We start from the raw sequence: 16,806 nt of genomic DNA, 5'->3' as shown, positions 1-16,806 counted from the left end.
TTAGCCACAGGTCTGTTTTGTTAAACATCTGACAATTTTTTCAGGCCAAATTGTTTTTCTTAGACATGCCACTAAATGCAGTCCCAGAGTCATAAAAAATTGTGTTTAATTCTATCAGAATCTCACATTTTTAGTTTTTCAATTTTATAAGTTTAGACAAGATGAGCTAGATGATTGTAAATGTCTCCATTCTTTGTCTGAGAGAACTGCAGAACAGATTGTTGAAAACTATGATGGTGACATAAAGGTGACAAATGATTTTGCAGCTTTGAATGTTCCAAAGTACACCCATAAATATAAGCTCATTTTTTCACACTTGTTTAACACCATTAGAAAACTGACTCCATTCTGTATAAATTAGCCCCTGATGTGTTTGTTCTGTTTTTATTTAAGTGAGACCACTGAAGATACTGCAGCCACTGTCGGACGTGACTGTAAAACTTGGGAAAGAGCTTAATCTGAAATGTGAGATATCAGAGAATGTATCAGGGAAATGGTACAAAAATGGTCTACCTGTACTGGGTAGTGACCGTGTAAAACTGTACCACAAAGGGAAGTAAGTACTAATCTTTCATTTAGTTTCATTTTTCTTGTGCTGTTTTTTGTTGTTGTTGTTGTTTATGAGATTTTTTCACACTACATTTCAAAAAGGAAATATACAGGCAGCCATTCAAACATAACCCACATCAAGGAGGAGAATGGAAGCAAAGTAAATAAACGATGCAAAGAGAACAATAATCTACAATTGCAAAATTAGAGCACAAATGTATCACAGCCTACACAATGACGACAAAGGGTGTTTCTGAGGACTGAGACACTTGTATGAGTCTCATTTCTTTTCAGGAGTAGCGATAGGAGTTTATAGACCTGTCCCATCTGGAGACATTTATTCAGGACCACAAGAAGAAGAGGGATGATTCTGTGGCTTGGGGGCTGAATTTTAATGCAAATTAAAAGCCATCTAGCTAAGGTTAAATGGTTTTACTGTGCATTAAAACATATAAATGATATGAACATGTTTTTTTGTGTGTGTGTGTTATTTATTTATTTATTTATTTAGATTTTGCTCACACCTTTTTCAGTAGTAGCTCAAGGTGTGTTACATTCAGGTACTCTGGATATTTCTCTGTCCCAGGAGGGCTCACAATCTAAGTTTGTACCTGAGACTGGAAATGACACAGAATAAAACAACATATGTTGCTGGTGTTTTCAATGTCATTTTAAATGAACATGTCTCCCTGGCTACTTGGAGGTTGTGGAAAGTTTTATGTGTATACATAAAGAGAGAGAACTTAGTTGTTTTAAATTTAACTCAGGAAATCATTTTACTAGAACGAGGAGGTATGTGAACATTTCATGATGCGTCACTTCCTTCTTTGATACAAAAATGGTTGTGGCAGCCTTTGTGACATGAATGTTTATGTAATGTTTTTCCCCCCTTGCGTGAAATGAGACAAGAAATAGAGTTAGTTGTAACCACAGTCACCGACCAATGACAAGGCAGCTGTTCTATATCAACCAATAGCAGACCAGCTTTTAAGAACATGCTGCATGTGACCTTCCTGAATTTCAGCTGAGTAGAACTGCTCTCTTTTCCTACATAAACCTTTTCTAAAATGGATTTTAAATGTCAGGTGCATTGAGGGCACATGAAAAGTGGACCGGGAGCAATGAGGCACTCTACTAACTGTGGTTCAAATGTGATTAGAATTCCACTCATGCAGTACTTGCAGCATGGAGGACCCAAGCAAGAAGGGGACCTGTGGTCTCCTACCACAGAATGACTGATTTGAGCCAGTAGACATTTTCAGGTAGTACTGCAGCAAAAAGGGGAAAAAAATCAGTGCTTGGTTTGTGATAGCACACTTACTCTTAGGCCCCATAGTGGCTCCACCCCTTCCTCCTGTATGAACTTCTTGTTACCAAGGACAGCCATAGGAGAGGTCTGTCAGTGCATTCTAGCTCCTAGGCCTCACACTAAGGGCCCTGTTTACTAAGCCATGCTGTAGGTGCGCTAACTTTTTAGCGTGCACTAATGCTAGAAACAAGTTACAGCACCTACAGTGCGGTTTAGTAACCCGGACCCTAAATTTTTATCCCCTTACTGCTACAGCCACTAAGCCAAGATCAGAAAAATTAGGGAAGTGAAGATGAGCAGAGGGCTTAAGATTAAAGGGGAGGTCAAATACCCTGAAAGGGATCACAATATATGAGAACAGGACTTGGAAAGAAGCCATGGAGATGAGAGTATGAGGGAGAGCACCAGAAAGCTACTATGGGAAGAGAGGAGGAGGGGAAGGAGAGGACCTGAGAAAGGGCAAAAAAGGGGAAGATAAGAACAAGAGGACACAGGAAGGTACCATGTGGAGGAGAAGGAAGACCTGGTCAGGACAGGGGCGTAGCCAGACAACGGATTTTGGGTGGGCCTAGGCAAGAAGTGGGTGGGCACCAAATGTTCTCTTCCCCACCCCCACATTAAAAAAATATCTCAGCTGGTTGGAAAATGCTTCTCTCCAGTCTCCACCTTGGTAGTCTGCAGCAGGCATGCGCTGAAAACTGAACATGCGAAGGTGCCAGTATTGTGTAGAGCAGCGTTTTCATTACCATGTGCTACTGTTGGATGGGCCTGAGCCCTAAGTGGGTGGGCCCCGGCGCACCCAGGCCCACCTGTGGCTATGCCACTGGGTCAGGAGCCATGAAGGTACAAGGTAGGAGAGAGAGGAGAGGACTCAAGAAGGGTCAACGACTGAAAGGAGCATGGACAATCCTAGGTCCTGGCACACAAATGCCACTGTCCTTGTGTCAGCCCATCAAACTGTGCACCTTTAAGGATTTCATATAATAAGCTCACACCTTTAAAGGTGCCGAGGCTCATGCACTGGATTTAAACATTGAAGAGAAGAGCATATCTTTCTTTGGAGGGCATGCCCAACTCTTATAGCTGAAAAAGAAGATCCCCCCCCCCCCCCCCCACCCTTTATTCCACTGGAATAAGCTGTGGGAGGAAACTCACCAAAATCTTTGCATAGTGGTACAGACATAAACCTTTTCTCACTGAGGAAGTTGAATGAACAGTTAAAATGTTATTGGTGGGGGTAATTTAAGGGGGTATACAAATATAGGAGTCTCTTTAAAAACACGCTAAGTGGAAAATATAACTAGCTAATTTTTGCTAGATTTTCAGCCGAACATAACCAGCTAAATATTGGTTGGAAAATTCTCCTGAACCTAGCTGGACAAAATTTTCTCAGCTAGATTTAAGCCTGCTATTTTTTCGTTCATAGTTAATCAGGTAACTTTAACCAGCCGTGCTTCTGGCTCCATCCCTTTTAACAGCACATTAAGCTGGTTAAATTTAGACCATCAGAGAGGCAGAAGTTTAGCTGGTTAAGTTTAAACATTGAGGTGGCGGTAAGAGCTCCCTTGTTAACCCAGTGGTAACTGGGCAGTATGAGGGACTGCCCAATTACCGTCGGATACACTGTGGCGCTACAAAAATAAATACATTTTTGTAGCACTGGAAATGATGGCGCACTACTACTACTACTACTACTACTTAACATTTCTAGAGCGCTACTAGGGTTATGCAGCGCTGTACAAATTAATAACTAAGGACGGTCCCTGCTTAGAAGAGCTTACAATCTAAGGACGAAATGTCAAGTTGGGGTAGTCTAGATTTCCTGAATAGAGATGTTGTGATTAGGTGCCGAAAGCGACATTGAAGACGTGGGCTTTGAGCAATGATTTGAAGATGGGTAGGGAGGGGGCCTGGCGTATGGGCTCAGGGAGTTTGTTCCAAGCATGGGGTGAGGCGAGGCAGAAAGGGCAGAGCCTAGAGTTGGCAGTGGTGGAGAAGGGTACTGAAAGGAGGGATTTGTCTTGAGAGCGGAGGTTATGGGTAGGAACGTAGGGGGAGATGAGGGTAGAGAGGTAAGGAGGGGCTGCAGATCAAGTGCATTTGTAGGTGAAGAGACGACGAGGATTAGAGCTGAGGGAATTAGTCAATTGGGTGTAATAGTCCTGTTTGGCGAGGAATAGGGAGGATTGGAAGGAGGATAGCATGAATTTGAAGTGAATGAAGTCAGTATTGGTGCGAGATTTCCTCCAGAGGCGTTCAGCCGAACGGGCGCAGGAGCGAAGGTATCGGGTGCAAGGGGTCAGCCAGGGCTGGGGATTGGTACGCCTTGTGGGACGGGAGATGGACGGTGCAAGGGTGTCTAGAGCAGAGGAGAGAGTGGCATTGTAAGTGGAGACAGCTTTGTCAACAGATTCCACTAGGGGTGGGAAGTACCACCGGGCTGCTGTGGTAGCCCGGTGGTACTTCCTTTATAGCGAGCGGTAAGCTCGCATTGGGTTTACCGCCACTTAATAAAAGGAGCCCTTAAGTACCACATTATCCCTGGGATTCTATATATGGAGACTAAAGTTGCAAGCACAAATTGGCAACATGACCAATCAGCGCTGATAATTGGCTACCAACAAGCAATTATCGGCATTAATTGGCACTAATTAGAATTTACTTGCAGAACTTTCTAATTCTGTAAAGTGGTGCATGTAAATTCTAATATGTGGATCTCAAAGGGGGTATGGACAGGGGAGAGGCATGGAAGGTCATAAGAACAAAAGAACATAAGAATAGCCATATTAGGTCAGGCCAATGGTCCATCTAGCCCAGTATCCTGCTTCCAACAGTGGCCAATACAGGTCACAAGTACATGACAGAAACCCAAATAATAGCAAAATTCCAGAACCCCAAAGAGTAGCAAAATTCCAGAACCCCATAAAGTAGCAACATTCCATGCTACCAATCCCAGGATAAGCAGTGGCTTCCCCCATGTCCATCTCAATAACAGACTATGGACTTTTCCTCCAGGAACTTGTCCAAACCTTTTTTAAACCCAGATACGCTAACCTCTTTTACCACATCCTCCAGCACTGTTATAGAATATGCCCAATCCACACCTAAGTTAGGCACGAGTATTTATATTAGTTGGCATAAATGGTTGTGCCTAAATTTTAGTCACGGGGACAGATACCATGCATATTCTATAAACCGCTTTTAACTTTAGGCGAGGCTTATAGAATAGTTTTGGCAGTTTTGCTAGGGAATGATTACTGAAGACGTGTCAGTTTGAGATGCGGTTTTAATTTCTTTTTGATAGCATCCAAAGCTATTTTATTTACAGTTTTGTTTGAGAGTTGATCTCCATTTTGGCCCCTGAAGCAGGTGCCTGAGAGCCGAAACACAGCCCGTGTCGGGTCTTATAAATTACGGCCCCTTTTTTTTGCTTTTGTTTCTTTGTTGTGTTTATCTTCATTTTTGGACTCTCTTTTTACTTCATGACATAAGTGAAAGCACAGCTAAATGTGAGCACATACTGTAGGTACTGACTTATGCTAGTATTTTATAACCAAATCTTTATAGACTTAGCACTCAGCGAGCTGCATCTAGGCCCCAAATTTGTTGCTCCCAGTTACAGCTCCCAGTAGAGGAGTAGCCTAATGGTTAGTGCAGTGGACTTTGATCCTGGTAACCTGGGTTCAATTCCCGCTACACCTCTGTGTGACCTTGGGCAAATCACCTAACCCTCCAGTGCCCCAGGTACAAAAAACTTAGATTGTGAACCCCTTAGGGACAGAGAAAATACCTGTATATAATGTGTACAGCACTGCATACATCTAGTAGCACTATAGAAATAATTAGTAGCAGTATAGTACTTCCCTTTAGTCTATGTACATTGCTGTGTAAATTCTTATAATTGACAAGTAGAGAGGTGTGGTAGCCGTGTTAGTCCACTCTTAAAGGTTATCAATAGAAATCAAACAAAATAAAACATGGAAAAGAAAATAAGATGATACCTTTTTTATTGGACATAACTTAATACATTTCTTGATTAGCTTTCGAAGGTTGCCCTTCTTCGTCATATCGGAAATAAGCAAATGTGTTAGCAGATAGTATATATAAGAGAAACATCAAAGCATTACTTTGACAGTCTGACAGAGTGGGAGGGTGGGGGTATGCATGGGGACATCAAAGCATTTCATTGATATTCTAACAGGATGGGTGTTGGTAGATGACAGGACAGTAATAAACAGAGAAATAAACAGAGAAATACAGCTTTATGGTTTATAATGGGTTAGAAAACCCAGATCCTTATTAAGTCCTGTTTGTTGGGTGTCAAAATATTCAATGATTCTGACTTCAAAGGTCTTAAGTTCCTGTATTGTTTTAAAATTACCTTTCAGTATTCTTACTGTGAAATCACTGGTGCAGTGATCTGGTCTTGTAAAGTGTTGGCCCACAGGGGTGGGGGCTTGACTGGCACCGCCTATTTTCATGTGATGTCTGTGCAGATTGAATCTTGTCTTAAGCATCTGGCAACCTTCAAAAGCTAATCAAGAAATGTATTAAGTTATGTCCAATAAAAAAGGTATCATCTTATTTTCTTTTCCATGTTTTATTTTGTTTGATTTCTATTGATAATTGACAAGAACTCGATCAAGTGACTCAAATATTTTATACCATTTTATCATGAGGAAAATATGTACTACTATTTGTCTTTCATTGCCAATATGAATTTCACATAAAACATACGTTATTTTCAAGGCTACTTCAAGAACTTTTGAAACAAAGTGAAAACCATACTGATTTCTCTATCAAGTGCACCTTTTGTCTGTAAAAGAGACATTTAGGTCACTATTCAAACACTGCAGTCCGTGTTTGTTTTAAATCCCAGCTGCAGCATTTAAATTGTCCACGTGTATTCAGTGCCGCTATCTGCAGAACCAGAAGTTCTCAACATACGCATTCAGTGGTGACCGGAGCTACCTATATGGCTGAATATGAATGACTATCCATAGAGTTAGACAGAACACATATTTTTCATTGCATTGACTTAAAAAGTTCTGCTCCTTTTAAAATATATGTTATGAGAATGGGTTATTTCTCTGTTTCCAGAATCCACAAGTTAATTGTCGATAGCGCTCTTGTTGAGGATGAAGGGGACTATGTGTTTGTGCCAGACCTCTATTCCGTTAAATTACCATCCAAAGTTCACATCATAGGTAAGCACCCTAAATATCTCAAGACACTTGTTTCTTATTATTTTTTATATGAAAAGTTATTGATGGATGAAAATCATGTTCTTGCTTCATGAGGTAATGACATTTGCTGGTAATACTCTTCCCCCCCAAAGTTCTGCTGGTCATAAACCAATCATCAAGTACAACACGACTTAAGTCTATTAAGAGCAAGCGGGCAGCTTAACTACAAAAAATAGACAGTTCACTCTTGTCTTACTCTTAATTTGGTAAGAGGGAGAGAAAAAGTCTCATAATGTCACAGGGACTGGTGTGTGATTGTCTAAATCAATACTTGATATATGGGTTATGCCCTCTTGTGACTCATATAATCATTGACAAAAACCACTGACAAAATCATTGACTGACATTTGGAAGGAGGGATTTTTTGTCAATGATTATATGAGTCACAAGAGGGCGTTACCCATATATTGTGTTGATTTAGACAATCACACACCAGTCCCTGTCATATTATGATACTTTTTCTCCCCCTGTTATCAAATTAAGAGTAAGACAAGAGTGGACTACCTGTCTATTTTTTTTGTATTAAGCGGTCATAAACCCATCAACAAAATGCATTCTGGCTTAAAGTTCTCACCCTCAGCTCTCCCCAACTAATCATTGGTCTTCTGCAAAATCCTCCTGACTTTCTTCTGCTGAAAGAAGGCAAGGCCCTGTAGATCCCCTCTTTACTCTGTCTAAGGCCTGTCAGCACTCAGGACCCCACTAACTCAGGAATCCAAACTACATGCCGTCAGCCCAGCAAAAAGGGGGCAAAAACATTGCTTCTTCCGTGACCCCAAGACTAGGTTGGTCCTTCAGTGTCCAACCCTTCACAAGGCCTGGAGCTTCTGGCTGTTGAACTCTCGCTAGAGAGGCAGCAAAGAGGCAACCCCCCCCCCCCCCCCCCCCTAATTCTCTTCCAAAATCTATTTGTTGACTCAGTGGCATCTTCAACAGCTCCTCCCTTGGAACCTCTCACTGAGAAAAATCACTCCTCTTTATTTTCTAATGGTGAAGGTGAGTGGTGCCTCCTGTCCTATGCACAGGACTAGATTCCATTAAGGTTAAACACTGAGTCCCAATGTGCCAACACAGTACGGTAGCAGGCCAGGGCCACAACAATATTTTCATAGACAGGATATGGCAGTGCTTCTCAACCCAGTCCTTAGGGCACACTGAGCAAGTCAGATTTTCAGGATATCCACAATGAATATGCATGAGACAGATTTGCACACACTGCCTCTTTGGTATGTGTCTATCTTACGCATATTCATTATTTATATCCTGAAAACCCAACTGGCTGGGTGTTCCCCAAGGACTGTGTTGAGAAGCACTGGGGTAAGGATTGAATTGGCAGGATTACTAGGTCACCTAAATGAGAAGACCAAAGCCTTCTGCCAAGACTCTACTAGGACACCCTAGAACAGGGATAGTGTTTCAAGATTCTATTCACCGATGACATCTCCATCTCTCTTATAGTGTGACAACTGTCTGTAGCAACAGCTGCACCAGCATAAAGGCCCTGCACATCATGAAATGATGTGAGGGAGAGACAATTCGCAGATGGACATTCTCATATACTGGCCTCTACCTATGAAGTCCTGTTTATTTTGAATATATTGGTTCCCCGTGATTCTATTCACAGCTCATGCAGTGTCTCTGGGAAGTTGCAGCTAACGGGAGCAACATTTCATCTATATTGTCAACAATGTTAGACGATTGTATCATTAGTGTGAATAGACTTGTGATGACAGAGAGATCAGCTTGGAGATCCCAGACCATGCTGCAGTCAAGGGGGCCCCTTTTACTAAGGTGCGCTGAAAAAATGGCCGCGGTAGTGTAGACGCATGTTTTGGGCGTGCACAGGATCATTTTTCAGCGCGCCTGTAAAAAATGCCTTTTTAAAATTTTTGCTGAAAATGGACGTGTGGCAAAATGAAAATTGCCGTGTGTCCATTTTGGGTCTGAGACCTTACCACCAGCCACTCAAATGGCACTCAAATTTAGATGCCAGAAAAAATCTGTTTTAAACACCCTTTATAGAATAGCACTTTGAGTGGATTCCCATGTCAGCTAAAACCTGGTATAAATTCTGGCATTCAAGTTGATCAAGTAACCCTGATATTCTATAACACTGCACCTAAATATATGGAGCGCCTCTGATCCTCCCATACCCCTATAGATATATAAATGGGGACTCTCAGGGATAATTTTACTACTACTACTATTTAGCATTTCTGTAGCGCTACAAGGCGTACGCAGCGCTGCACAAACATAGAAGAAAGACAGTCTCTGCTCAAAGAGCTTACAATCTAATAGACAAAAAATAAATAAAGTAAGCAAATCAAATCAATTAATGTGAACGGGAAGGAAGAGAGGAGGGTAGGTGGATGCGAGTGGTTACAAGGGTTACGAGTCAAAAGCAATGTTAAAGAGGTGGGCTTTCAGTCTAGATTTAAAGGTGGCCAAGGATGGGGCAAGACGTAGGGGCTCAGGAAGTTTATTCCAGGCGTAGGGTGCAGCGAGACAGAAGGCGCAAAGTCTGGAGTTGGCAGTAGTGGAGAAGGGAACAGATAAGAAGGATTTATCCATGGAGCGGAGTGCACGGGAAGGGGTGAAGGGAAGGACGAGTGTGGAGAGATACTGGGGAGCAGCAGAGTGAGTACATTTATAGGTTAGTAGAAGAAATTTGAACAGGATGCGAAAACGGATAGGGAGCCAGTGAAGGGTCTTGAGGAGAGGGGTAGTATGAGTAAAGCGACCCTGGCGGAAGATGAGACGGGCAGCAGAGTTTTGAACCGACTGGAGAGAGGAGAAGTGACTAAGTGGGAGGCCAGCAAGAAGCAGATTGCAGTAGTCTAAACGAGAGGTGACAAGGGTGTGGATGAGGGTTTTGGTAGAGAGCTCGGAAAGAAAGGGGCGGATTTTACGGATGTTATAAAGAAAGAAACGACAGGTCTTGGCAATCTGATGGATATGAGCAAAGAAGGAGAGAGAAGAGTCAAAGATGACCCCAAGGTTTCGAGCTGAGGAGACAGGGAGAATGAGAGAGCCATCAACAGAAATAGAAAACGGGGGGGAGCGGGGAGGTGGGTTTGGGGGGGGAAAATGAGAAGCTTGGTTTTGGTCATATTTAATTTCAGGTGGCGTTGAGACATCCAGACAGCAATGTCAGACAAGCACGCTGAAACTTTGGTTTGGATGCAAGGTGAGATATCAGGGGTAGAAAGGTAGATTTGGGAGTCATCAGCATAGAGATGGTAGGAAAAGGCATGGGATGAGATTAATGAACCAAGGGAAGAAGTGTAGATAGAAGAGGGGACCAAGAACAGAACCCTGAGGTATGCCGACAGGCAGAGGGATAGAAGTAGAAGAGGATCCACCAGAGTGAACACTAAAGGTGCGGAGGGAGAGGTAGGAAGAGAACCAGGAAAGAACAGAGCCCTGGAATCCAAGTGAGGACAGGGTATCGAGAAGTATGCTGTGATCGACAGTGTCAAAAGCAGCGGAAAGATCAAGAAGAATGAGGATGGAATATTGACCTCTGGATTTAGCCAGTAATAGGTCATTGGAGACTTTAGTAAGCGCAGTTTCGGTTGAGTGAAGAGGGCGAAAACCAGATTGTAGTGGGTCAAGAATAGCATGTGAGGAGAGAAAATCAAGGCAGCGGCGGTGAACAGCACGCTCAAGTAATTTAGAGAGAAAAGGAAGGAGGGAGATGGGTCGGTAATTAGAGGGACAAGTAGGGTCGAGTGAAGGCTTCTTAAGGAGAGGTGTGACCACAGCATGTTTAAAGGCAGCAGGGACAGTCGCAGTGGAAAGTGAGAGGTTGAGAATGTGACAGATAAAAGGAATAAGAGCAGGAGAGATGGCATTAAGAAGGTGGGTGGGAATGGGATCAGAGGAACAGGTGGTACATTTTGAGGAAGAGAGGAGAAGTGTAGTTTCCTCAATAGTAACTTCAGGAAAGGAGGAAAGGGAATGAGGGGAAGGAGAGAGAGGGGAACGGACTAGTGGAGGGAGAGGTGGTGAGGTAGAGAAAGCAAGGTTTATCTTTTGAACCTTGTTGTGAAAGAATTCAGCAAGGGTCTGAGGAGATAATGAAGGGGGAGTTGGGGGAGGGGGCACCTTGAGGAGAGAGTTCAATGTGGTGAAGAGAAGTCGAGGATTAGAGCCAAGAGAGTTGGTCAGTTGGATATAATAATCCCGTTTGGCACGTAAAAGAGCAGATTGGAAGGAGGTCAGCATGAACTTAAAGTGTAAGAAATCAGCAAGGGCCCGAGATTTCCGGCAGAGGCGTTCGGCGGAGCGGGTACAGGAACGTAGGTAGCGGATATTAGAAGTCAGCCAAGGTTGGGGTTTTGTACGCCTTACAGGGCGGGTCATCAAAGGTGCAAGACAACTTATAATAATCCCTAATCAATTACATCTTCAATAATGGCATCAATTTTTTAATTTATCAATTACTCAATTTTTTCTCAATGTTTTTTAGTTTTTCTAAAATTGGGAGGAAAAGCTTCACCTGACTCCTCATTGGCTACAGAGCCATATACTTGTGTGAGTTCACGCAATCATCATTAGCTCAAAAACCTCCCAAAAATATTTTATATATATTTCTATATAACTCTTCCATTCAATCCTTTCCACGGCCAACAATGGCCAAAGTTTTGTTAACTTCATTAGGGCTCGTGGAATTCTGTTCTTACTCCATGTCGTGGTTGTATTCTTTAGCTAAAGAATACAGCCACAAAGCCTCCCATACCCCGGCCATGGCCACACCCCCTTCTGGGTTCCACAAAGACACCTTGGGCACTCAACATTTTAGAATAGTGTGTAGGCAGATGTGTAGGAAATCCAAATTAACTCCAATTAACATGAACAATTGGTTGTTACCACCCAGTTCACATGCACATCTGAGCTCTGCACCCAATTTTGGGGCTAACTGTCCATTTAACCAACCATGGATTCAGGTCAGATTACAGATTCATAATCAGCACTTTTAGAACCAGTCTTATACATGTTCACAATAATACAATAAAAATATACAATCATGCAATAAAAACAATACCTAAAATCAGTTACAGTCACCTACCTACATTGATCTCACACAATCTTTTCATTCAAATGCAGTATACAATAAAAATTGTACAACTAGAACATAGATTATTGATACAGAAAAAATATAATGGCCCTTTAAACTCAGTTGTAATGCTCAGCTAATTGATTAATAAATAAATAAAATTCATCCTATTCTGATAAAAGTGTTCTAATATCCTTGGATCTTATGTTCTATGTTGTCAATAAATTAGAGGTTGTTAATTGCACCTAAAGATCATGTAATTATTTTTCAAACTAATCTTATTTGGGAGAGAATTCCAATAATATGCGTCATTATAATTCAAAACTTTCTCATAAGTTTTCTTCTGAGAAAAGTTTTAAGGGAAAGAAACTGTGAGGTCCTTTTACTAAGCCACGGTAAAAAGTGGCCTGTGGTAGTGTGGGTACGTGTTTTTAGTGCACGCTGGGCCATTTTTTACCACGGCTGGGAAAAAAGGCTTTCTTCAATTGGGATAGTAAATGACCTTGCGCTAGAATTAAAAGTAGTTTGTGGCTATTTACTGTCTGAGCCCTTTCCACCACCCATTGACCTAGTGGTAAGGGCTCACGTGCTGCACGCGTGGTAGTCATGTAACATGCGCCAATGTGGCCATGCTGTCAATTACAGCCGGGAACGCCCCTGTGGTAGAAAATAGAAAAATATTTTTTACCACGGGAAACAGCACGCACCAGCTTCAAAATTACCACCAATCAATGTAGGTGATTGTAACTGATTTTAGGTATTGTTATATTGCATGATTGTATATTTTTATTGTATTATTGTGTTAACTGGGCAGTAGTGTAAATTTGGCGTGCACTACACTCATGGTAGCCCTACCGCCTCTTTGTAGAAGGACCCCTACATTCAGTGTAGATCTTGTTATTTAAATCATTGTTACGAACATTGAGGCTAGAGCCTGGCCATGAATGATTTTAAATATTAAAGATAATTTTTAAATGATTTGAGCTCAGATAGGCAACCAATAAAGTTCTTGTAAAAAAAAAAAAGCTATGGATTACTCTTGCTTCCTACCTCTCAAGACTAGGGGCCCTGTTAACTAAACAGCGCTAAGGGCGCGCTAGCATTTTTAGCGTACACTAAACGCTAAAGACATCCATAGGTTCCTATGGGTGTCTCTAGCATTTAGCACACACTAAACACGCTAGCGCACCTTCGTAAACAGGACCCTAGTTTTGCTATGGTATTCTGTAAGATTTGCACCCAGCTGGTAATCTTTCCAGGAATCCTAAAAGATAGTGTTGCGGTAATCGAACTGAGAAAGAATAATTGCTTCTGTGACTGTGCTGTGTAGTGACATTCGCATGTTTTTTATTTGTAGATCCACCAAGGATCCACTGGGACGCTCTTAATTACCCTGACAATACAGTGACAGTAGTGGCAGGCACGAAGCTACGACTGGAGGTTCCAATCACTGGAGAACCAGCTCCAAAAGTTATCTGGTCCAGGGGTGAGAAGGTATGGAATGCAGGGGATACCTCTCCTTACATCCATTCCCTGTGCAAAGTCATCAGAATGCGAAGTGGCTCGCTTTGTGGTTACCTTTGCTGATCTTCTTAAAATTCAAAAAACAATCCTTTGTTTTTGCAATTTATGTATATATGTATTTATTTATTTAAACATTTCTAAACTGCATTATCCAATTGTCCTAGCTCAGTGTTCACAAATCTGGTCCTGGAGGCACCCCAGCCAGTCAGGTTTCCAGGATATCCATAATGAATATTCATGAGAGAGATTTGCATGCAGTGGAGGCAGTACATTAAACGTCCCTTATATATCTGCACAAGCCCTTTTCCTTCCGAGTCTTTGTGGCTTGTATTTATCCTGCTGTCTGAACAATGGCTTTCCCGATCATCTCTTCAGGCATCTGAGTTACGTTTGAACCAGAACCCTAAACTGATTAATTCATTTCTCCTTCAGTTCTGCAGGAGCTTTTGACCTCACAGGTTGAGTTTACAAATGTATTAGTGTCAGGAGGCTTCAGAGATGAGGATTCAGCTGTGAGTACTGTCACTGTTTGGTGATGCAAAAGGTAGATTATTGTAATGCCCTGTATTTAGGGATGGCCTCATCTCGGTGTAAAGCACTGAAGGTGATTTGGAATGCTGCCGCTCCATTGATTTTGGAAGCTGCTAAATTTGAACATTTTAAACCCATTATTGAAGCAATTGCATTGGTTACCACTATTTTATTTAAAGTACTGGTATTGATTTGTTAGGCCATTTATTTATTTTTTTGTTACATTTGTACCCCACACTTTTTCCCACTAATGGTAGGCTCAATGCGGCAGGCAATGGAGGGTTAAGTGACTTGCCTAAAGTCACAAGGAGCTGCCTGTGCCGGGAATTGAACTCAGTTCCTCAGGACCAAAGTCCATCACCCTAACCACTAGGCCACTCCTCCACTCTTTATTTGGACACATCCTAGTATTTGTCTCAAGCTCTGGTTTTATACCATCCCCGCCCACTCCTTGAGATCTGAGACAGGTATGTAGCTTTCTCTTGATGAATTGCCACCGTTACGGTATGCAGCTACTAGGGCTACAGCCAGTTGCGTTCCTAGGTCAGCTGCCACCCGGGGCAGATTGCCGCTGCGCACCCCCCCCCCCCCCCGGGTGCAGCACGACACCCCCTTCCCCAGCACATCAAGGCCCCCCCACGGCACAATGACACCCCCTCCCCAACGCATTGGACCCCCCCCCCCCTCCCGGGTGCATTCTTGGCTGCTGGAGGGTGCAGAGAGCAGCCACGCGCCTGTCGACTCCACTGGCTCCCTGCTCTCTCTGCCCGGAACAGGAAGTAACCTGGGGCAGAGGGAGCAGAGAACCAGCAGAGCCGACAGGCATGCGGTTGCTCTCTGCACCCTCCAGCAGCGTGCACCCGGGGCGGACCGCCCCCACCGCCCCGCCCTTGCTACGCCACTGGCTACAGCTATTTCTGTGGTGTGTCCTGTCCTTTGGAACAAATTACCTGAACATTTGCAGAAGAGCAGTGGCTTGTGAAAGCTTTTCTGTTAAGTGGATAGAAGGGTTTTCATGTTATACTGTAGTAGGCATGGATTTTTGATATGCAGGAGTATATGTATAATGTTTTTTTGCTGATTATGTTGGTGAAGATGTTATTTGTGTAGTTGTGTGTTTTATGTGCTTTAAAATAGGTTTAGGTGGGCTACACATTTTCAAAATAAATAAATTATACAGTAAGCTTTGGTGCATGCAAATATGTGAGATTTGTATTTAGCTGCCAGATAAGAATCCGCAAAAAAGAGGTACCAGACGGATTAGCAGAATTCAGCTAATACTGTAAAGATTTACCTGTCAAAGTAAGCACTAAACTAAAAGTGCTTTCTCCTTTGCTAATTTCTTTTTTGACACTTCTGATTCTCAGTGGATCACAGAGACAGGTGGCCGAGTGCGTGCGGAATCTTTCCCTGACAGCGCCCTTCTGGTTATCGACATAGCTGAGAAGGAAGACACAGGCATGTACAGGATGCTGGTAAAGAACGAGGCTGGAGAAGCATCAGCTGAGATCAAAATTAAAGTAGTTGGTAAGTAGAACAGAAGGTGTTAATTAGATCCTGATTAATTAAGGCTTTTCTTTCATTCTATGGGGTAAATGCTTAGTAAATTCCTGTGATAATCATTCAAATCTCTCAGGCCATCCACAGTGATGTTAGGACACTACCTAAGGGACACCACAAAAACAATAGGAAAGACTGATAAGGCCTCAGAAGAATATGGAATATTTACTGAAAATAGTAAATCTATATTAAAATTGCAACTGTGACTAGATCTATAACTATCAAGATTATTTTGTTTATCTTGTTTGAAACAGACATCCCAGACCCTCCTCCACAACCTATTGTTACTGAAGTGGGAGAAGACTGGTGCATTATGCAATGGGATCCTCCAGCTTACGATGGCGGGTGTCCCATCTTAGGTAAACAAGATCCCGTTTAATGTTCAGAAAAGCTGAGTCTGTTCGAATGACGTCCATTTCCTATGTCCTCCTTGTTTCACAAATTCCGTATTGTGCTACAGATCCTGATTTGCTGTCTTGGTCTGTTAGGTTATTACATTGAAAGGAAAAAGAAGCAGAGCTCCAGGTGGATGAGACTGAACTTTGACCTCTGTAAAGAGACAACATTTGAACCCAAAAAGATGATTGAAGGTGTAGCCTATGAAGTCCGTGTATTTGCTGTTAATTCGATAGGCTCTTCCAAACCAAGTTTACCCTCCAAAGCTTTTGTTCCCTTAGGTGAGTAACCATTTTGATGTTTGGAAAGTACAGTGAAACCTCGGTTTTCGTTGACTTCGGTTATTGTCGGTTTCGGTTTTCGTTGGTTTCTTCAGTGAAAAATTTGTCTCGGATTTCGTTGGTTGCCTCAGTTTTGGCTGCTAATTTTGCGAAAACAAAGGGCAACCCCTGCGTTCTTCTGCTCATTGGATTTACATTGATTCATATGGAAATAATTGCCTCGGTTTTCGTCTGTTTCGGTTTTCGTTGATTGTTTTCGGACGGATTATCAACGAAAACCGAGGTATCACTGTAAGTCTATGTGAAAAAAGAAAAAAACATCCATTGCAATTACTCTATTACATCAAGTAT

The 16,806-nt window shown here is 42.4% G+C and overlaps 1 protein-coding gene across 4 annotated transcripts in view; it reads left to right on the top strand.

The window, feature by feature from the left end:
- Positions 1-16,806, top strand: part of MYBPC1 (myosin binding protein C, slow type) — a 163,153-nt gene that overhangs the window by 82,183 nt on the left and 64,164 nt on the right. For all 4 annotated transcript variants that reach the window (XM_030215276.1, XM_030215275.1, XM_030215274.1 and 1 more), the window contains exons 16-21: positions 394-556; positions 6,959-7,065; positions 13,521-13,657; positions 15,586-15,745; positions 16,033-16,137; positions 16,267-16,455. In XM_030215276.1, coding sequence (XP_030071136.1) covers positions 394-556; positions 6,959-7,065; positions 13,521-13,657; positions 15,586-15,745; positions 16,033-16,137; positions 16,267-16,455 — 861 coding nt within the window. The remainder of the gene's footprint in view (positions 1-393; positions 557-6,958; positions 7,066-13,520; positions 13,658-15,585; positions 15,746-16,032; positions 16,138-16,266; positions 16,456-16,806) is intronic.

The sequence above is a fragment of the Microcaecilia unicolor genome, chromosome 9 (assembly GCF_901765095.1).
Source record: "Microcaecilia unicolor chromosome 9, aMicUni1.1, whole genome shotgun sequence".
NCBI lineage: Eukaryota > Metazoa > Chordata > Amphibia > Gymnophiona > Siphonopidae > Microcaecilia > Microcaecilia unicolor.
Note: the sequence above shows the minus strand (reverse complement) of the source record. Positions and strands in the feature narration are given on the sequence as shown.